The sequence below is a fragment of the Perna viridis genome, chromosome 11 (genome assembly GCF_037379345.1).
Source record: "Perna viridis isolate PV_CMFRI_1.1 ecotype Kerala chromosome 11, ASM3737934v1, whole genome shotgun sequence".
Taxonomy (NCBI): domain Eukaryota; kingdom Metazoa; phylum Mollusca; class Bivalvia; order Mytilida; family Mytilidae; genus Perna; species Perna viridis.
Window position 1 is genome coordinate 36,456,815 of NC_142455.1, and position 23,525 is coordinate 36,480,339.

The 23,525-nt window shown below is 32.4% G+C and overlaps 2 protein-coding genes across 4 annotated transcripts; one reads left to right on the plus strand and one right to left on the minus strand.

Annotated features, from left to right (window-relative positions):
• Positions 1-920: 920 nt before the first annotated feature.
• LOC148603942 (bifunctional coenzyme A synthase-like) lies at positions 921-17,906 on the plus strand. 3 transcript variants are annotated; one of them, XM_088551911.1, is made up of 10 exons: positions 924-1,046; positions 6,807-7,431; positions 7,902-8,116; positions 9,108-9,239; positions 13,413-13,539; positions 14,754-14,881; positions 15,065-15,146; positions 15,750-15,850; positions 16,648-16,870; positions 16,902-17,906. In XM_088551911.1, the coding sequence occupies exons 2-9, from the start codon at positions 6,816-6,818 to the stop codon at positions 16,846-16,848; spliced, it is 1,602 nt and encodes a 533-aa protein (XP_088408037.1). In that variant the 5' UTR covers positions 924-1,046; positions 6,807-6,815; the 3' UTR covers positions 16,849-16,870; positions 16,902-17,906. The 3 variants fall into 3 exon arrangements, with proteins under 3 accessions (XP_088408035.1, XP_088408037.1, XP_088408036.1); XM_088551909.1 differs by having other exon boundaries at positions 921-1,046; positions 16,648-17,906; XM_088551910.1 differs by lacking the exon at positions 924-1,046 and adding an exon at positions 1,191-1,208 and having other exon boundaries at positions 16,648-17,906.
• Positions 17,785-23,384, minus strand: LOC148603943 (uncharacterized). Its single transcript, XM_088551908.1, has 2 exons — positions 20,324-23,384; positions 17,785-18,509 (listed from the first exon to the last, which is right to left on the minus strand). The coding sequence occupies exon 1, from the start codon at positions 22,113-22,115 to the stop codon at positions 20,361-20,363; it is 1,755 nt and encodes a 584-aa protein (XP_088408034.1). The 5' UTR covers positions 22,116-23,384; the 3' UTR covers positions 17,785-18,509; positions 20,324-20,360.
• Between the last annotated feature and the right edge of the window lie 141 nt (positions 23,385-23,525).

Here is a 23,525-nt window from a genome sequence, read left to right on the forward strand (position 1 = left end):
AAGTAAATCAAACTGCAAAATAACTCAATATTATGTGTATTATCCGATGTTATTTGGTTGATAAAGTCTGGGAGTTGTCCTACAGCATCGTCGCTTGGTGTCATTTGCAGACTGGTTACCCGATAGCTAACTGATCTGCATAGGAGACAAGGATGGCATTCCTGGGCTAAAAAGCATCAACTAGAAATTACACAGAGCTGGTAATCCAAAGAACTCCTCTACGATTTTTTTCTTTTTGAGTTGGACAAAGTTCCTATTTGTTATATAAAGCATCGTCCCTAGGCGTCCGCATCATTTAGACCATCCAAAAAGCTGCTCCTCATGCTCAGGGCACGAGGATATAACAATTTGATCAATGAAATTCTTCGCAACTCAAATGTTGCAATGTTCATTTCACTCGTCCATTTGGGTTATTGCTAGCTGTGTTTGGAACATATATATTCTTTTTGCCTTGCCTCATCTCTGTTTTACCTGACATCCCACATTTCCACACTACATTGATTATACTGTGTGGTAAATCTTCCTCTTCTCCAATAATAAGATTACAAAATATATTGTTTCTCCGTGCAATTGCCGGTATCATCCGGTGGAATTATCGAAATTACGGAGATTGACCTAGGGTAATGGACAAAACTCTTACAAATCATTGTATTCAGCATTTTACATCAATCTCATGTAAGCACGAATTTCCAAGTAACTTAGACTGATTTCATAAAATGAAAGTTTGATAGGTTTTTGGTGAAATTGAAAATGATACAAACATTTCATTGATTTCAAGAGTTATTTCCCATAGGTCTACCTTCTTTTGTTTGTTTGTTTGTTTGTATTTTTTCTGTTTTGTACATTTTTGTTCAAAGTACTATTTTTTTACGGAAAATAAACTACGTCAAACCATCTCCGGAAAATATTTTAGAATCGACAGAGTTATCTCCCTCCTCGTACTAAAATTTGACCCTGTCAGTTTTGATTCTCCCAATTCTTATTCTTGTTCCTGCTTAACATTTACAGCAACAACACAGTTTGCGCATGTTTACCACTATCTAATGGTATAAAAACTTAACTCTAGATAATATTTTAAAGAACATTTATTTGACTTTGAAGTTTCAAATCAGTCCTCAGTAAATTTAGTCCAGATAAGCATGACGTCAGCTGGGAATTCTTCACCAAAACGGAGAATTTATCCAAATCGGGAGATTTTATCTCAATCGGTAGAAAGTCTAATATTTTTAGGTCTCAGTATCGTATTAATTTTCCCATAGACTTCTATAGTGAAGTGCATGTTTTTAGGATTTTTTAAAAAAATATGTAAATTGATTCAATAAAACTTTCACATATGTAGCATTTCTAAGGACATGTGAAAAAATAATTTCCCGCAAAGAAAATAGGGTGAGTCCACGAAGATTGGACAGAAAAGTAGTCTTGAACTATAAATAGCCATTTCCCCTACTTTCACTTTCGTTTTGCACTCACCAAACCAACCTTTTCAGTGGAACATTTTTATGATATTATGTTAGATTTTCTTTTAAAAAGGTTCTTCATCTTACAGTGTGATGTTTGCTCTATTTTTTAAGTCATTGTTCATGTCTTTTGACAAAACATTAGTTTGTAGAGAGGCAAAAAGAAAATGCACTATATTTTTATAGCATCCATGTTTTGACGTACACCCACTCAGGGATATGCAATACGATACTGGTACCTTTATGATTTTTATTAATCTGTTATCCCAATCGGGAGACATTCTCTGGATTAGGAGTTAATTCCCCTATACTATGGGGTATAGGGAGAGTATTTTTAATTTGAAATATCAGAATCCGGCAAAACAAATAAAAATCGGAGGGGCTAATTTTAATTAGACTGGGTATTTAGAGTCAAAATAGAATACGAATTACAAGAAAAGATCATCTCTGGCAATATAGTCCTTTGGATGATTCACTATGAAATTCATATCAGTGTTTGGTTTAAATTCAAGTAAATATATGCATTTCAATTTAGGTTCTTGGTGGTCATGCTCCATTTCTCCCAGGTAAATCCAAACTGCATACTGCAGGGTTCACTGAATCCGCATGCTAATGCTGATTATATTGCAAATATGTCGTGGCACGTGACCGATGGCTTCTCCGACAATGTCTATGACACACTGTGGGGTATTATTACGTGTTTCTTCATTTAAAATGTCTTGACCAATCTCTTCAGCAAAGGAAGCCATCACTTTAACTGCATTGCAGTCAAATTGATTTTCTGGCTCAGGTTGGCATTTCATCACAAAGCTGTTTCCAATAAAAAGCTTTCTTTTATAAACATGATACCTGAAGTGATGGAAGACGTTGAAGAACAAGAAGAAACATCGGAGCTTTGAGAAAGAAAGAAAGAAAGAAACGTCTTTTAAGTCGTAATTATGAGACAAAGGCAGTCACTGTATTGGATACACAAGAGGATGTAGAGGTCTTCATAGCTCTTATAATAAAGAAAAAGTGACTGTAGGGCATTGACAATTGCAGAAATGTAATTTACTATGTGTGCATTTTCACTTAACAGGAAGCAACAGTACAAAAATTTTCCGATCACTTGTTTGTTGTCAAAAACAACATGCACAAAACACTACTAGGAAATCTTATTTCATCAGTAGCTTGATCAAACATTTGATTTCTTAAAATTCATTGAGCCAGTTAAGTAATTTGTATTAAACACGAGTAATTCTTACAAACCCATTGATTGTTGAAATCATAGCTAGAGGAATAGTATTTCCTTCAGCCCATCCCTTGGAAAGTCTAACAGTTTGAGCCTCTTCTAGATATTGAAGTCTGTTCATCGTAGGAAATTGCTGTTGTGGTGTTTTTGTAGGAAAAAGTAAAAACTGTGACGGATATTCAGCAGTTTGTTGGAATATAAATGTATTTTCTCCTAAATGGGAGAATATCTTAAGTAATATTTCTCCTCATCAGTAGAAAAATGATTATCAATTTTTATCTCCACATTGGGAGAAAATTTAGGCAGGAAAAGTCCCCAAGTAAAAAATCTTCTGATCGGGAGAATAATTAGAGTATATATACAAAAATGTATGTACACCAAATAACATACTGTTTCAATGTTTCTGCACAGTCACAGTAGATTTGATATCTGTTTGCCATCTCAAGTGGGAAAGGTTTGCTAAATATAATCACAAGAAACTTATTGACCTATCAGTTACTAATATTGTATAAATATGGTGAATTTTAATATGCTATATGTACATTTCAAGAAGTAAACTCTCTTCAGTAGCATGTAAACTGAAACAAAGGAAGTCCGAGATCGAAATATATATACATGTATACAGTAAAAGAAAACATTTAAAAATGAGATTCCATTTCTATAATGAGTAACTGAAAGATTGATGTTATGGAGCAAATATTTATCCCAATAATCATGATTAAATCAAAACAATGTATCTTTTCAGGAGGTCTGGTTCCAATCTTAAAGCTTAAACTTGCAATTTCTTTGGTAGTTTTTCAAAACATTGTATTTTTAAAATTTCTGCAAATTTTGGCGTCTACTTTTGTATTTTGAAGCTGTTCCGATGACATAAATGTATTAGATACATAAATAAAAAATCAATTTAAAATTGATATTTTGCAGAATGCCTCTAACAAGAAAAAGTAGGCAAAAACGAGATTTTGATGGAACTTATATAAGAAAATGTGGTGCAATTATTCATGACCAGGAATCTGTAGATACCAATGTAATATTATACAATTTAAAGAAAAAAAAAAGGAAAAAAAGTAGTTGAAGATTACATGCGTGATAATCAGATAATTTCAAAATATACAAGACTAGTATGCAAAAATTGTTATTCTGCAATAGAACAAAAAGTCTTAATGATGGATGCAAAGAAAATCTCGACAGAAACAGTGTCTAATTCTAATTTGTCTAATTCTCAAAATCTAATATCAGAATGTATAAATGACTTTTGTGAGTCATTGGAGAGCAGAATAAAAGAAGATATTTCATCTTCATACACGAATCAATGTACTTACAGCATTCAACAGTTAATGGCTTAAGAACCAGCTGACTGGCTTGCTGACCGACCACAAGGCCTTGTTCAGATGATACATAAGTTACAAGGATTTTCACAGACCACTGGCACAAATAAGTTCCAGGCATGTCAGATAGCCAGAGCTTAGAAATTCAAAGCTCATCTTACCTCTATCATTCCAAGAAAATATATTGATATATTCTATGTCTAGAAGTAAGAAACTTGTTACTCATAATTCAAGAACAAATCCTGCTGGTAGTTATGATACTATATCAAGATGGATATTTGATCAAGCTACAGATGAAATAAAATTACCTAATGGTGTGGTGCGTGGTGTTTTCGAAAATGAACAAGTGAGGCTGACAGTAAAATGCTGCGTGAAAATAGGTCAAAAAGTGACATAACTAAACTTATAATGGAGCTATTGAACAATATGGAAGACCAGGGGAGGAGTGTTTCCAAACATCAGTCAAGTCAAAAACAAAAAATTGTTATATAAGTTTTTACTACACAATTATAGAGTCAATTACAGCAGATGCATGTGTAGATGAACATTAATAATAAAATATCATTCAGATGAATAATGACTATTTTCATTTGAGTTAAATTACTTTTATCATTACCATAGTTATATCATTATTAAACCCACCCAAACAAATATAGATTGCATATAGGCAGATACTTCATCATGCTTCAGGTTTTTAATTGTAAGATCTTGTAAGTGCATCTCCTACCTAACCGTTCAAAGGATTTCATTGAAACTTTACATGAAGCTTAGACACATTGTGTAGACACTTAATGAGCTGTGCCCACAGTCTTTCTTGTTTGATTCAAAAAGAGCTCAATTGCGACTTAAGAGGATCATGCTAAATGTGAGCTGCACTGGTGCATTGATTGTTACTTACCTGTTTCAAAAATGTCTTCCTGCTTTTTGAAAATGTTTTTTGTCTTCTCAGTTTTTCTTTAATGTAATCCTCTGAGGTAGAGCCTTTGTGATGATTTTTCCTGATCTTTATATATAGATAAAAAACATTTCAAAGCACACATGGATTACATAGTCATGGTCACACATGTAAGTTAATTTATATAAAATGAAAACATATGGAGTTGGAGTCAGAGAGACAAAACAGGGAATTTTTGCTTCTTTATTAATTGTTTGGTCTTGTTTATGTGTAATAAATTTTAGATAGGAGTTTGTCAAATTGTACACACTTCTAAAAAAAATTGAGTGACTCCAAAGCTTATGACAAGGCGTGGAGACTTCTGCAGCTTAACTTTTGTTTGTCTTGTATGTAGATTAAGTGAGTGTGGTGTCCTTTGAAACTTGACATATATCTTTCATTAATATTACTCTAGTGCTCATGTGTTGCACAAATGTTTTAATTGGAATTTCACATTGGCCTGACAGTATTTATGTTCATTTTTAAAACAATACATTTCATGTGTCAATGTACGACATATATCCCATAGGCTTGCTGAACAGTTGTTGAGATAAGATTAAGAAGATACATGTAGTTCATATTTTTGTGGGAAAAGTTTTACAATGTCTTCTTAGGAAATTATATGACATAATAAATGGTAATTACATGTCCTTCTTGACTTGAAATTTCTAGATATTTCAGCCTGATCTTCAGAGTCTGTAAAACTGGGCCCTACCTCTACTTCCACTGTACTTATTATCTGTAACCCTCAGAAAAAAAACATTTTATGCTGTTGTAAATGACAATTTTGTATTTTTGTTTAAGTCGGAAAAAATGTGTTTGTAGTACTAAAAGTTTTTAATATTAAATCTAATTAGGCTTTAGAAAACCTTTAAAGAGTAAATGTTAAAATTCATAATTTTAAATAATGTTAACCAGTAATAAAAAAAGTGCCAATTCTGAAATTCCAAAATAAAAAAAAACTACAACATTTCATGTTCATTGTCTGAATATAGCTGAAATATTGCTGCTCGGATGTTAAACCCCAACAAACAAACAAAACATAAGTGTTATTTCCTGAATGAAATATAGAAAACTTTAAGTAAAGATAACAATTTACTACGTCGGCTATTTTTTTTTTTTAAGATAACACTTGTTTTAAAATCTGATGTCTATACCTCACTAATCGACCAAACAAAATAACAATTAGCCTCCCAAGACGGCATAATTATTTGGACGACAGTAATTTTTGTTCAATATCCCTCAGAGTCAGACTTAATGAGAATTTCTCAGCCTTTCTCGTTACACAAAAGAAAAACCTTGGAGGCACAATGTGGAGGAATCTATCTGGAATTTGACAGATCCAATTCTGAAATTACAATTAAACTAGTTGAATTTTTTCCGTTACTTATTTTGTTAGCTTCTCGCTGCTTGCCAAAATTCTTGAAAGAGTTATTGTTCTTTATTTTCTAGTTATATCTAACTAAATAGAACCAGTTGATGGATAGAACTACTTTGATTTGCCTATTACTAAAATTCCAGGAAATTTTTCAAGAAGAAATTCTCCTTTTTGCATCTGATGTTGTTTTATAGTGTAGTGGAAATGGTAGAGTACATGTATAATTCTGCCATCCTCTACCTTACTTAACCACAGATTGTAGGAATTCTCATGGGCACAAATTGTAATCCATTTCTGTATTGTTATGAATCTCTAATTTTGTGGCCAAATTTCAAATTGGATTTAATAGACATAATCACTTGTGAGTTTTCAGGGAGCTGACATTGTTGTTTTTGATCAATTATGACTGTTTTATGTATATATATATAATGCAGATAAATATTGTCTATTGCCTGTAACTATGAACTTTTTCTTTCAGACTTGAACCATGCAACAAACTGGACTATTGATATTAACAAGGCCTCTACCACTTTTGAAGTCAGGTGTACAGACCATTTTGGAAGAAGCCTCATCAGTTGTTTCAAATACACTATATGTACATATACAGCCATCTATGGGGAATTCCAAAGAATTTGCTTTCAGAAATGTTCCATGTTCAAAAGACTTTAGATTTTTAATGACTCAGTTTTACTCTACTGGTGCTAAACTGTGTAGCAACCTTGATGTACGAATTCTAATGAATCATGTCACCAATTTATCAAAACCATGCCAACTTTTTTCATTTAAAATACCTTGTGATATTATTTTGATAGATAATCATGACATGGTAGAGAAGTTTTCACAAAATTACAAATTGATATCATCTCTATTCAATCAATACCCTGTAAAACGTCCTCTGGTACAAAATCTGAAAATGAAAGTAGATAGTGAAAGTACAAATTCAGATTATAACGATGATGGGCAATTAAAATCTTATAACAATGTGGTGTTAGGAGGCACTTTTGATAGAATACACACAGGTCATAAAATCATGCTGGCGGAGGGGTGTTTATTGGCAGAAAAACAACTGACAGTTGGTGTAACAGAACAGAATATGAATCAGAGTAAATTTTTTGTATTTATTAATTGAGAGATATGTGGTTTGAAAGTGACACACTCAATGAAAATATAACTCTTTTTAACAAAGCAGTATTTGTTCTTGTGTCCACTCTCTGAAAGTACCAGAGATTACCAGAATTAAACTTTTATTGTGGATAATATTGATAAATCCAGGGAAGAAGTTAATTTAAAAAAAATAAGTGTTATTTTCATGAATCAGTATCTTATTTTACTTCAATTAATGGCACTGACATGTTCTTAAGTTATTTAACTATAGAAAAAAAGTAATTCCAATGAATTTAGTCGATTTCTAGTACACCATGGGTTTCTGACAGTGACATACATACATTATAGTCCACCAAGGTTTTTTGACAGTGACTATGTCATAGCGAATACAGTAAACCATTTACCAGCACTTTTACACTTTATTGTATAAACTTAAAATTAACTTTTTTGTTATGTTTTTGTCTCTTAGGAAAGGCTCTTTGTGAACTTATTACACCCACTCCTGTTAGAATCCAAGGTGTAAAGGAATTTTTAGAGGACGTCAAACCAAACATTGAACATCGAGTGGTACCAATCTCTGATATGTATGGTCCAACAATTACTGATTCAGAACTAGAATACATTGTTGTCAGCGAGGAAACAAAGAAAGGAGGCGATATGGTGAATGAGGAAAGGAAAAAGAAGGTATATCACATATCAACAGTATCATAAATTATGAACAATAGAAAATTATGTACTGGTAGGATTTCTCAACAAAATTAACTAATGTGGATATTTTGAAACCTATTTTATAAAAATACATGTAATTCCTGAAAATTGATGCTCCTTATTTTATTATAACTGAGAAGCCAACCTGCATTCACTTTGTCTGTGCTGTGTGGATTGCTGATAAGCTTCAGTTCTAGTAAACACTGTTGTTAGTGTATTAATTTTTGCAGATTCTAATATTGGTGTCAATATTTACTAAATAACTACTGTTTGATAAAATAATTACTTTTTGATAAAATAATTACTGTTTCATAAAATAACTACCGTTTCATAAAATAACTACTGTAAAAAAAAAGAAAAAAAGAAGAAGTTGATTAGTTGATAATATATAGGGTTACCAACGTCGTGATGTGGTATATAGGGTTACCAACGTGGTGATGTGGTATATAGGGTTACCAACATCGTGACGCGGTATATAGGGTTACCAACGTCGTGACACGGTATATAGGGTTACCAACGTCGTGGCGAGGTATATTGGGTTACCAACGTCGTGATGTGGTATTTAGGGTTACCAAGGTCGTGATGTGGTACATAGGGTTGCCAACGTCTTGATGTGGTATTTAGGGTTACCAACGTCTTGATGTTGTATTTAGGGTTACCAACATCGTGATGCGTTATTTAGGGTTACCAACATCGTGGGTGGTATATAGGGTTACCAGCATCATGATGTGGTATATAGGGTTACCAACATTGTGATGTGGTATATAGGGTTGCCAGCATCGTGATGTGTTATATAGGGTTGCCAACATTGTGATGCTGTATTTAGGGTTATCAACATTGTGATGTGGTATATAGGGTTACCAACATCGAGATGTGGTATATAGGGTTACTAATGTTGTGATGTAATATTTAGGGTTATTAATATGATGCCATGATGTGGTAATTATGTCCTTCATTTACATGACAGGGATTTTCCACATTAGAACAACATGTTATTGAATTGGTAGAAGATGCTTGTCATAATCAGTATGAAGAAGAGAAGATAAGTTCTTCATCCTTACGGAAGAGGTTACTGGGGACTGTTGTTAATTCTATAAAGGTAATGATAACATTGTGAAGTTCTTCATCATTATGGAAGAGGTTACTGGGAACTGTTGTTATCCTATAAAGGTGATGATAACATTGTGAAGATAAGTTCTTCATCATTACAGAAGAGGTTACTGGGGACTGTTGTTAGTCCTATAAAGGTAATGATAACAATGTGAAGTTCTTCATCATTACGGAAGAGGTTACTGGGAACTGTTGTTAATCCTATAAAGGTAATGATAACATTGTCAAGATAAGTTCTTCATCATTACAGAAGAGGTTACTGGGAACTGTTGTAAATTCTATAAAGTTAATGATTACATTGTGAAGATAAGTTCTTCATCATTACTGAAAAGATTACTGTTAACTGTTGTTAATTCTATGAAGTTAATGATAACATTTTGAAGTTCTTCATCATTACAGAAGAGGTAACTGGGAAGTATTGTCAATCCTATGAAGGTAATGATAACATTGTGAAGATAAGTTCTTCGTCATTACTATTCTGTTACCAGGTAACAATTTATTTTTCAATTCTAAACATTTTCTATTTTTAGCAATAATTATTTGAGGTCTGTTCGATTTCTATTATGGATGTTTCATTCCCGGATAATAAGTTTCCTCATGTTAACAAACCATGTGAACATAAACAATCAACAATTCGTTTAATTCTATGATAGCTCACGATCTTTTTATCGCTATCATTGTTGAATAAAGACGTTCTATGAGACAATGTTGGTTATGCTATCTGCACTGCTGCAGAATAATTACGGAAGAGGTGACTGGGGACTGTTGTTAATCCTATAAAGGTAATGATAACATTGTGAAGATAAGTTCTTCATCATTACAGAAGAGGTTGCTGGGGGGTGTTGTTAATCCTATAAAGGTAATGATAACATTGTGAAGTTCTTCATCATTACAGAAGAGGTTACTGGGGACTGTTGTTAATCCTATAAAGGTAATGATAACATTGTAAAGATGAGTTCTTCATCATTACAGAAGAGGTTACTGGTGACTGTTGTTAATCCTGTAAAGGTAATGCTAACATTGTGAAGTTCTTCATCATTACAGAAGAGGTTACTGGGAACTGTTGTTAATCCTGTAAAGGTAATGATAACATTGTGAAGATAAGTTCTTCATCATTACGGAAGAGGTTACTGGGGACTGTTGTTAATCCTATAAAGGTAATGATAACATTGTGAAGATAAGTTCTTCATCATTACGGAAGAGGTTGCTGGGGGGTGTTGTTAATCCTATAAAGGTAATGATAACATTGTGAAGTTCTTCATCATTACAGAAGAGGTTACTGGGGACTGTTGTTAATTCTATAAAGGTAATGATAACATTGTGAAGTTCTTCATCATTACGGAAGAGGTTACTGGGGACTGTTGTTAATCCTATAAAGGTAATGATAACATTGTGAAGATAAGTTCTTCATCATTACGGAAGAGGTGACTGGGGACTGTTGTTAATCCTATAAAGGTAATGATAACATTGTGAAGATAAGTTCTTCATCATTACAGAAGAGGTTGCTGGGGGGTGTTGTTAATCCTATAAAGGTAATGATAACATTGTGAAGTTCTTCATCATTACGGAAGAGGTTACTGGGGACTGTTGTTAATCCTATAAAGGTAATGATAACATTGTAAAGATGAGTTCTTCATCATTACAGAAGAGGTTACTGGGGACTGTTGTTAATCCTGTAAAGGTAATGATAACATTGTGAAGTTCTTCATCATTACGGAAGAGGTTACTGGGAACTGTTGTTAATCCTGTAAAGGTAATGATAACATTGTGAAGATAAGTTCTTCATCATAACAGAAGAGGTTACTGGGGACTGTTGTTAATCCTATAAAGGTAATGATAACATTGTGAAGATAAGTTCTTCATCATTACTGAAGAGGTTGCTGGGGGGTGTTGTTAATCCTATAAATGTAATGATAACATTGTGAAGTTCTTCATCATTACAGAAGAGGTTACTGGGGACTGTTGTTAATCCTGTAAAGGTAATGCTAACATTGTGAAGTTCTTCATCATTACAGAAGAGGTTACTGGGAACTGTTGTTAATCCTGTAAAGGTAATGATAACATTGTGAAGATAAGTTCTTCATCATTACGGAAGAGGTTACTGGGGACTGTTGTTAATCCTATAAAGGTAATGATAACATTGTGAAGATAAGTTCTTCATCATTACGGAAGAGGTTGCTGGGGGGTGTTGTTAATCCTATAAAGGTAATGATAACATTGTGAAGTTCTTCATCATTACAGAAGAGGTTACTGGGGACTGTTGTTAATTCTATAAAGGTAATGATAACATTGTGAAGTTCTTCATCATTACGGAAGAGGTTACTGGGGACTGTTGTTAATCCTATAAAGGTAATGATAACATTGTGAAGATAAGTTCTTCATCATTACGGAAGAGGTTACTGGGGACTGTTGTTAATCCTGTAAAGGTAATGATAACATTGTGAAGATGAGTTCTTCATCATTACAGAAGAGGTTACTGGAGACTGTTGTTAATTCTATAAAGGTAATGATAACATTGTGAAGTTCTTCATCATTATGGAAGAGGTTACTGGGGACTGTTGTTAATTCTATAAAGGTAATGATAACATTGTTAAGTTCTTCATCATTACGGAAGAGGTTACTGGGGACTGTTGTTAATCCTATAAAGGTAATGATAACATTGTGAAGATAAATTCTTTATCATTACTGAAGAGGTTACTGGGGACTGTTGTTAATCCTGTAAAGGTAATGATAACATTGTAAAGATGAGTTCTTCATCATTACAGAAGAGGTTACTGGAGACTGTTGTTAATTCTATAAAGGTAATGATAACATTGTGAAGTTCTTCATCATTATGGAAGAGGTTACTGGAGACTGTTGTTAATTCTATAAAGTTAATGATAACATTGTGAAGTTCTTCATCATTATGGAAGAGGTTACTGGGAACTGTTGTAAATCCTATGAAGGTAATGATTACATTGTGAAGTTCTTCATCATTATGGAAGAGGTTACTGGGAACTGTTGTTATCCTACATAGGTAATGATAACATTGTCAATGGGGAAAATCTATAATCTACTAGAATTTAGGAAATGCTATAAACTTTGAAGAAATATCTCCTCAAACAATATTTAGTATGTTACTGTCATGGAGAAAATATGTTTTTTTTTTACTTGTTTTCATTACTGGTGCATTTTAATACACTGCTGGATGAGTTTTACTTTTTTCCCTCTTCATGTTTAACAATTACTGATATAAACAGATTGGCCTAAGTATCAGCACTTACAAGTAGTTAGTCATACAATAATGTATAATACAAGTCAAACAGTAATCAAGGGAACCAAGATTCTAGCGGAAATCAAACGAATGTAATCCAGGGACAAAGACCAGACATGGAAAACAGACATACACAAAAAGAACATAAAATAACCAAAATAATACATACTAAGTAACAAAAGTAAATGAGCAACTCTGGACTCCACTAAGACAAGTTTTATTATAGGAATAAAAGCTGAATGAGTTCATCAGTGTTTGAAATAGACCAACTCACTAATAAACTAAGTAAAGCCAAAACAGATTCATGGAAAGTTTGTGAGAGAGTTGGAATGAACTCCTACAAAACAGTGTCTATTTGTAAAACATTTAAACTTTGAAGCAGTTACTTCATTTGAATATGGTGGCTACTACACCATATTATTCAAAAAAATATATTCCTAATTTTTGAACAGGTTAAATAGAATACCCTGGTGTGGGCTAGTTTATACTTTTTATAATTTAATTTCTAATTAATGACAGTCCAAATATTTAAAATAATTAATTCATAATTGAGACATTATTTTATCTGGGATTATTTGAATTGCAATGTGCAGACGAATCAAGGTTTATGCATAATGCTAAGCCAGGTTATACAAGATAACCTGGTGTGCTCAAAGAGAACCAACCAATCAGAAAGCTTGTTACAAATCAAATTAAATTATAAATTCATACACAGCAACCATTAATAAAAAATAACAAAAACATTGCCAATCAAAATCTTCGTAATTATCAATACTGGAATTTATATGGTGTATACACTCTATGGACTGTTTAAGAGATTTGTCACTTTTCAGTTCTGAAATGCAGGAGTTTTTTTGATCATAAGAGTAGCAGTCTTCAGGTCCTACAAACGTGGTTATTGTTTTACAGGCTAATGATACAATACCAGCTAGACCATATGTGATAGGACTTACAGGAGGTATAGCCAGTGGGAAGTCAGCACTGTGTGGTAGGCTTGAGAAACTAGGAGCTGCAGTTGTAGACTGTGATAAATTAGGTATTACAACCAAAAGTAGTGTTATCTAGTAATGTTTCTTGCCTTAATTTAATACAAAGTATGAATTGTCACAAATTATAATTTTACATTTTTTCTCTGACATTCCAGAGAACACATGTGTATGATCAACATCTTAAAATAATATGAGGCAGGTGTAACCTGTAAGAGGACAAATTTATATGAACTGCTTTGCTTTCAAATTAAGAAGATGACGTCATAATTTAAGAAGTGGGTATGTTTTACAGATAAATTATTTAGAGTAAACTCTTTATAAAAAGAATAATATAGCAAATAGTTCATTCTACTTCGGATTAAATTGCAATATATGGACCAGTTTGTGGCCCCCAAAAATTCAATGGACCCCAGCTACATTTCTGTCCATGTAATTAGGGTGACCAAACAGTCCGTATATTGCCATATGACCATCAACATCAGAACAAATTGCTAAATTATTACTTTCAATTTTGATACTGACAATATCCTCAGACCTGTGGGATATCATGATGATTGCTGGAGTTCCACATGATAATGTCATATATAAATCAAAAGTAACTATTATTCTGTTTTTCCAATTATTGCATTTTTTATCATTTTAATATTAATGGATTTCAATGCATAAAGTTTTGAGGGTCCTTTGTCATGCAAAAAGTGTGACTACTCACTATTGATTATGGACATCATTTTCATTAAAATAATTGAAGATCTGATGACACAATCACTCACAAAGTTCTGACAGATATTTTTGATGATCTTGTCATGTACGAAAGATAGAAAAATACCTGTCAACAAGATCAAAGGAAAAAAGTACTGATTATCAATAAAAATCCTGACTGGGTATTACAGAGTAACTTCTTGTCAGACTGAAATAAGATTTCAGTGCTTTAAGGTCAGAGGTTAAATATTAATTGATTACCATGAGGAGGACTCAGTCTTCTATTAATCACTGATTTGATCAGGACATCTTGATTTGGATTTGAAAACACAGAGATCTATTTTATTTCCTACTGGTCCATATGATGTCATATGGATTGTCATGAATTTACCTTAACAAGTAGAAAATTTAAATTTCAATTAAGTATAATGTAATATAATACAATGTATAATGATTAAGTGAAGAAAAGCAGCATAAATGTGTATTCTTTTGTTATCTTTGAAAAAAAATATATTTATTACAATTTTCCAGATTTTTTCCATCATTATTTTTTATCTTTCAGGCCATGAAGTATATTTAAAAGGAACAGCCTGCTATGAAAGAATAGTCAAGGAATTTGGGCAAGAAATAGTTAGCAAAAATGGAGAAATTCAGAGACGCTCACTTGGATCTATTGTTTTTAGCAATCCTGTAAGATTTCAAAATTAATTGACTTTGTTTGTTTGAAACACTTTTTGTTCATATGTTTCAGCAATGTTTGAATGACCGAGAGAGAAAAAAAGCCCTTTCGGTTGGTAATTACACATTTTATTGTTTAAATCTTTAGGTGTCAGAAAAACTATAATCATTATAATTTATTGTTGTATTTTTAAGAATAAACTGAAGTTGTTAAACTCTATAGTGTGGCCTGAGATAGCAAGACTTGCTGAAGACAGAATAAAAGAATTTGGAAATGGTTTGTAATTTTGGTAGTATGCAATGGACATACTTACTTTAACAGAAATAGCTATGTCATAACTCTACTTTACCATAATGTCATGTACTATGTCATACAGTTGAAACATTAGAAATATATTATCTTGATCTGACACAGCAAAGTTTTGGGAAAAAATGTATGCTCTTCTACACAGGAAAAATGTAACATTTCTTTAAAAATCAAATGGAAATTTATGATAACAGCTAATAGAAATATGCATTCTTCGTGTTTTAAAAACACATTCAAAACAGTTTTTTTCCAAATGCAGATGAAAAACATGTTGTTCCCATATCAATTCATATGTTTACTATATTAGTATTTTACACATGTATTTCTAGGGTTGATTCTTCATAAATATATCATTAATATGTTTTAAGAAAACAAGTATAACAGAAAATCTTGGCCTGGTGGCAATAAAACTGAAAACAAATGCTCAAGCCTGAGAACAGTGTTAACTGCCACTTCAATCAAAGTCTTGGTATTTTATTATGTCACAAAATACATTTTAGACTTGAGTAATAATAATGAGTTGTGTGTTGCCTGTAACCAGTACCAAATGTAGTGATGTTATCTTATTTATAGATGGTAAGGAGGTAGTTATACTGGAAGCTGCTTTACTAATAGATGCTGGCTGGAATAGTCTGGTACATGAGGTTTGGACATCAGTTATTCCTCCTGCAGAGGTAATCCATAAAAGCAGAAACTACAAAAAAATCCATTTGTAGTCTAGAGAGCCATCTAATAGAAATTATTACTTTTTTCAATAAAAAGAATCCCTACAGAGGAAGACTGGAAGACCAGTCTGGTTGATTTGAATTTTAAACAATTTTGTGCTCCTTCAAGATCTATAGAATTATAGTGTTTCATTTAGTTACTTTTCTGAAATAAAGCAGATTAAGAACATGTTTTATACCCTGGTGCCCCAGAAAATTCCATGTTCTTAAATTCTATAGTTTCTTAAAGCAACAGTTGTTATTCATGGTATATACTGTAAACATATTAACTTTCAAGATGTTTTAATTTTCACTATTTCCCACGGTGGACATAAAAGTGTGAAATCAGTTTTTAACAATTTATAACTGTAATCATTTTGTAAAACCGTGAAAATTGATACCACGTAAATATATTCACTTGAAAATTTATACGTTTACAGTTGTATATTTACTAATGTTATATATCATATACATTTATCAACATAGCGCCAAACACAATCCACTGAATTTAGTACAGGTATAGCTATCAAAAACAAGATTTAAAGTAAAATTTTAACTAATATGTAAACTGGTTGCCAACATTCCCTTCTAGTGTGTTCAGACTTATCATCATTTTTTGAAAAACTTGTCTGTTTCTAACTTTGTGATACACCAGGTTTATATATATAAAAAAACCTTTTTTAACATTCTTCTTGACTATAATTTCTAGTGTAATATGACTGTGTTATTGAATACATTGTTCTCATTTATTTTTGTTAATATTGTAGGCTGTGAAAAGATTGCAAGAGAGAAACAATTTATCTGAAGAAGAGGCAAATAAAAGATTAAAGACACAGTTATCTAATAAGGACAGGGTTGACCAATCAAATGTTGTTTTATGTACACTCTGGGAATATGAGTATACACAGACTCAGGTGGAGAAAGCTTGGTTGTTATTACAAGAAAGACTGAAAGAAAGAAATGCTTGATAGTGAAAGTATTAAGCTGAAGGTTACTTGATAGTCAAAGTATTAAGGTGAAGGTTACTTGATAGTCAAAGTATTAAGGTGAAGGTTACTTGATAGTGAAAGTATTAAGGTGAAGGTTACAAATACTATATATAGATTTAATAGGGTTATCTTTTACTGACAACTCCTCATGTATTTTAACTTTTTTGGTTTTGAGTACTTCTTGTATTTGATTTATTTTTGAATCTTGAACTTTCTGAGTATTTGGTTCTAATGTTTCTGATAAGAGGTTATTCCTTGATTCACATGTACGGCATACTGAAATTTGCAATATTTATATGATTGTGTTTTTTTTTGTATTGAAAAGATCTATAATATTGATAAACTTTTATTGATAACTCTTATTCTTGCAATGTTAACATTATTTTCCTTATTTTCTTGATCACAGGAATCATTGTATTTCCTGCCCTATTCATTTTATTTCCTGCCCTAGTCATTTCATCTCTTGTTCTAATCTGAAAATTTTTAAAATGGTGCATTTTGTTTCCAATTTTCAACTCCCCGTATGTTTACTCACATTCCATGTGAAAAATAAAGTTAAAACTAATTTTAAGACCAATTTTGAAGATTTACAACAAGATCTTGTGAGTTTATTTATGCAGTATACAAACTTATTTTTGTGAGTGATTATTTGGACTGATTTAGCAAGCATGAAGAATCATGAAAATAAATCCCTTCATTGTGAAATACATGTGAAACTGAGTGTTAGTCACAGAAACAAGTAACGAAATCAGATGGAAAGTAAGTACTTTTGCGACAATAAGGTAATGTGGAATAAACTTGGTTTACAATAATTGTGTGATGACTAATTAGAAAAACTCGAAACTTTTACAAAGTAAATTTTTTGTATGTATTGCAATTCATACAAATTACATTGTAAACTTTTTAATATCACTCTTATTGAATAATCAGGATATTAAATGTATTTTTTAAGTACAAAGACTTGTGTTTCGTTGATCAGTATGTGTCTGTTGTTTCCATATAACTGGTTTATAATAAAAGTTTTACTGAATTGTAAATCATTATTGAAATTATAATGCCAAAATCTTTGCTTCAAGAATCCATTTATTCATTAGAATTGATAGAAAAAGCTTATTGTTGATCTGATTTTTATTATTCAGATGTCAATCTGTTCTTTTTTGAATTTTTTTACATGGTAGGGGTACAAAATTCGGCGTAACCAATAACAACAAAATATTTTAGCTTTTATGGTTTGTATGTTGGAATTTCTAAGGTTTGGTTTAAATATGTTTCCACATTAAGAGGTCTGTCTGGATATGTCTGAGCCTTCAGCGTTTGTTGAGACCGCCCGGTTTTATCTTTTATACTTCTTTACTTTTATTTCCAATTACTGAAAAGTGTTAAGTATAAAAATAAGGATGGACGAGTTGTTCGTACTTGTCAAAGCAAGCACTTTCCTTTCGGCAATTTTCATCACTATGATGTAAGTTTTTTTTTTTAAATCCAAAGAAGCAACGCTTCATAGATTGAAGTGCAAAATGTACTACCAAGCCTCTTTTCGTAACTAATAATTTCCACACTCACAACTGTCAGATTGTGTCTTCAGTCTTACCACGACACACGTCACTCCCATAGTGGTATCATTTCACAGCATGTGGATCCTGGAAAATTTAAAAGATAGTCACGAAACCCTCAATACTAGATTACTATCAGAATATAATGGCATAAAAATTATGATTTTTTAACCAATTATACTACTAATACTCAGTTGAATTATGCATCCTTGTTACACCAAAAAAAAGACGGTACACCTAGGTACAAATACGCAAAAGTGATTCTTCAAACTTAAAAAAAAATTATTCCAAAAATCATCTTCCAAATATACCAAAGAAGATGTGAAAGTGCTGGATACTTTTTAACGACAACACATTTATCCATGCAGTGTGGTAGAGGATTTTTCAACAGACGGTCATCATTCCAATGGGAACAAATTGTGTTCTGCTACAGGCTGACACATTTCTTCTCTCTTATTAGGCTGACGTTAAAGCTGATCTGATCCAAAGAAGAAACATCGTTTAGCCAAATTCTTTTATTTCAGTTTCCGCTATTTGGATGACGTACTAGTGTATGGTCTAGATCCCGATGTAGCAAAAACATTGTCTACTATACATGACAAATATGTTGTCGCACCAGGAGACAAAGCCCGAAAACAACATTTTTTTTGTCTGCAAAACGTTTTACATCCAAGAGATCGAGGTAGAAAATAATAACAGTGATAAGACATACTGTTACCACACTCTCCAAAGAAGAGATTGTGGAAAACCATAAATCTGTGCTATCCTCTATTGGTCTCTATACCAAGGACGATGATTGTGATTTACCATCTATGTACCGGATTCCTAAACTAAAGAGAGTGAGGTCCTACCTTTGATTTTTCAACACTGTATTCTTCTATTCCCAATACTCAGTTAAAATTCCGACATAAAAACATTATACATCGTTGTTTTCCCCCAAAAAGGATGATACCTAGATACAAATATATAGTTCATATCACAATTCATACGTTATGCCAGAGCTTGCCGAAACTACGCAGACTTTTTGAATCGCGCTAGAATTCTGACAAATAGGCTTCTGGAACAGGGTTATACAAAAAATGATATTAAAAAATGATTTTTTAATATCAGAAATTGATTTTATAATATTAGAAATTTATCTTGTAATATTAAAAAATGAGACTGATTTTGCAATATTTGTAATATTACAAAATGTGTGAAATTTTACAATATCATTAAATCAGGATATTGTTATTTTAGAAAACAAAATTTTAATATTGTAAACACATACATAATATTAAAAAATATTTTCTGATATTAAAAAAAATGTTTAATATTAAAAATGATTTTGTAAAATTTAAAAAATATTTTCTAATATTACAAAATATTGATTTTTGTCCACTTTGGCTTGCCATGGAGGACGTTTAACCAGCTGGTGCACCATGTCTATGCCCCCAGTTAGTGGAGTCCGGGTTGCTCATTTATTTTTGTTTTTTTACGTGTTATTTCGATTATCTCATACATATCCTTTGTTAAGTTTGTCTGTTTTCCCTTTCTAGTCTTTATCATTGGAATACATTCTTTTGATTGCCGCTCGAATCTCGGATCCCTTGATTACTTGTTCAAGGTTACCTTGATATTTAAGTATAATGTATTGGATACCAGAAATTTATCAGTTTCATGGTTGTCATTAAGCCTTCAAACAAAATCAATATACAAAATCAATATATATATATATATATGAGGATGTCCCGTATACATTTCGATAAAATTCGTTTCTTGTATAAACCCAATGATTAAATTTAATCCGCAGTAAAATATAGATATTTAATCAAATTGCTAGTAGGTAACAGAAAAATGTGCTTTCATCAGTAAACAACAGGTAGAAAATAAAATATGAGGAATTTTGTTTAAAAAGATACCTTGTTATGATAAATACTACGCGTTCCTTTGACGTTACTATATATCACTGATATCAAGGGCATATATTTTAGCTCTGTGTCCTTTAGATTCATTGGTCACAGACCCACAACCAACATACAGTATGTCATTCCTATTTATGCTTAAAGAGTACGGAAATTGGATTCCTAGTGTTCTAGTGTTAATGTAGGAAACGGGATCGCCTTGGTAGTTTAGTATATGAATTGTATGGTTTGTGTTCTCTGATACCAGAAAATTGTCGTCTTTCGATGTTGTCAAGTCCATGAACACACATTTAAATGGATATTCAAAACCGATACTAGGATGTCCTGTATACACATTGAGAACATTTCCTAATTGATCAAGAACTACAACTCTCCCGCTCATATCTGTTGTGTAGATATCTATGACTGCAATATTGTTAAGACTATTTGAAGTAACACGAGCTGGTACAGAAAAAAGTGGCTTCATATTTTTGTCAATTTCAAACACCTGTCTGATTCTACCTTGCGTATCCATGACAACGATTTGGCGTGGTCCTTTGACTGGCAACATATCCTCTCCTTCAGCCGTTCCCACTATTATTCGATTGTCATGTGTTACATGGACTGCTAGTGGTATCATAGGAGCAACACAATATTTTGAATCGGTCAGTCTTTTTGGTTTGTTTGGAGTTATAAGTTTGAGAACAGATGAACCCTTGACTGACAGAAGTAGTTTTCCTGAACCCTGATAAGCCATATCACCAAGATCAGTTCTTACTTCCGATTTTATGTGAAGTGATTCGTCCACTACTGTTGCATTCTGAAGTGTATTTTGAGTGTTGTTAACCCATAGAGAATCGTCATATTTTGAGACTAACAGTTTAACAATATCCAACTCTGTTTCAATACATTGTACCACTTTAAATGCTTCATCCCTACACATAGGAACATATTCCAGTTTTCCGTAAAACTCAGAAATTAAACTTAAGTTACCTGGTTTAAACGAAGAAATGTCAACTTCCTGGTCTCTTGCATAACTGACAGCAGACTTGAGAGTCTTCTCGCAATTATTTAAAATTGATTCAAAAGCATAGAACACTTTTTCAGTGTCATTAAATTCAACGATTTCGTTTATCGTTTCATGAAGCTTGCAGAAAGCTTTCAGATCACTCTCTAATTTGTTTCGTTCTTGCATCAGTGTATTCCATGACGCTTCCAGATCATTCGTGACTTCTTGAGATTTTTGTTTGATTGTCTCAATCAGTTTCTTCTCGTGTTTACTTAGTACATCTTTAATATCATTATACTTTCTCCTTTGCATTGACAGATGTTTTTTAATGTCTTCATTTCTTTTTATAATAAAAGTTACTTTTGATTCCACCATTGAGACTGCAACTTTTAATCTGTTCAAGCGAGTAGTATATTCGCTTTCGATATCAACGAAGTCGTGATTCTTGTGATCTCCTGCTACACATTTAGCACACACAAAGCGATTGCATGACTTACAGAAGTGGTAACTGGCTTGTGATGGATGTTCACTACATTTCAGCTTGGTAAGATTAACGCTAATATCAGATGTCGATTTCCCTAGTTTGTTTCCTTCTGCAGCAATGTTCCTTACTTCTTTGATATTTATAACTGTATGATTTGGTTTTAACTTTGGATGGACAACCTCTTTACAATTTTTACAGATAAGACTTCCACACTGATTACACTTCCATTCCATCTTTTCGTCCTTTTCACATAACTGACACTTCAATGGAGCTTGTTCCTTGCTAATCTGTCTTTTAAATGATGAACCTGAACTCATTTTCTTGCACTTATGTCAACTTCACACAGATAAAACATATGCATCTAAATCATTGTATATTAACCTGCTTTCTAAAATGCGCATTTAAACAGAGACGCGTTTTTCGATTTTATTCTTCTGAGTCTGAACTTTTATCTATTTGAACATTTCGATTTGGTAACAGAAAAATTATCTTACCTACTATTTTCGATATTGGCAAGATAACTGATATGTTGTTAGAAAATCAGTGCAAAATTGATTACATTCAACAAATGATAGGTCACATATGATTTAGTAAGCATATGTCCTAAATTAAATGTTTCAAAATAAAACACAATGAAAGAACTGAGTTGCAATAATTGAATGGTCAGATTAAAAGGCGTCTTCTTCATGCTCTTCTGGAAACACCTACAGAAGTTCACGGCGTGCAGGAGCAGATCCAAGCGGGCGCGCACTCAGCGCCCCCCACCCCATGGTTACAAATTCTTTTTTTACATGAAATGTTATTTTGTTCACAAATTCTTTTTTATCATAACACTCTGGATCCGACGTTTTTTTTATATCTTCAATAAATATGTGTCGATGTTGTTGAAGGGTGTGTAGGCGTAAGAGGTTGGAATTCTGTAATCATCCGCCTGTAAAAGGGGTACATTTCTGGTACTGGTAAAATGAGAAACCTAGCTGAAACTTTAAGCTAACAGATGTCTAAATTCAGTGGAAAAAAAAAACGATTTACGAGCTGTTACCAATTGTTCTGAATGCAATTTTGTATGAAACTGAGAAGATTGTGGCTAGGTTTTCCAATCGCTAATAAAGAGTGCAGGTAGGCAAAGAAATTTTAAGAAGATATAGCATTTTATTTTTAGACCTTTTTATATGGGTTGGTGTAATGCTCCTTAAAAAGACAAGTTTTCTTGAAACAAATTATCTATCGAATGTCGTCTAATTTTGAGACGTTTTTGAATAGTAACTCACAAACTGTAAGTATGACCGAGCATCCTTGATCTCATTAGAAAGCTGAAACATCAAGCTGCATGATTATGCTCAATTTTGATTAAGTTCTTTCCAGGGAATTGCTGTAATAATAAAAACGAAAAAAATCCACAAACTAGTTTTGCCTTGTATGTATGTGTATATGTATCAAAATGAGGTACAAGATAAGATGGAATATATAGCACAATATATCACCGGACTTATTGCTTTGAGCACAGCCTATCAACTAACTACCTAACACATTTCATATGGTAATGCTTATAGGGTCTGAAGGAGACCAACTCTGTCCCCTGAATTTAACTATTTATTATTGTAAATATATATATATAATCTCCTGTAAGTTCATGGAAATCTCATGAGTGTGTTTTGCTCATCAACACATTGTAGTAATTCAAAATTATCACTTAGGACTGATATTATTGACATTACACATAATTT

Bases quoted from the DNA above. Each gene is read 5' to 3' on its own strand.
- LOC148603942 (XM_088551909.1), top strand. From the start codon at position 6,816: ATGCAACAAACTGGACTATTGATATTAACAAGGCCTCTACCACTTTTG. The intron at 14,882-15,064 runs GTAAGATTTCAA...TGTATTTTTAAG, and splicing joins CTATTGTTTTTAGCAATCCT to AATAAACTGAAGTTGTTAAA. The intron at 15,147-15,749 runs GTTTGTAATTTT...TCTTATTTATAG, and splicing joins AATAAAAGAATTTGGAAATG to ATGGTAAGGAGGTAGTTATA.
- LOC148603943 (XM_088551908.1), bottom strand. From the start codon at position 22,115: ATGAGTTCAGGTTCATCATTTAAAAGACAGATTAGCAAGGAACAAGCT.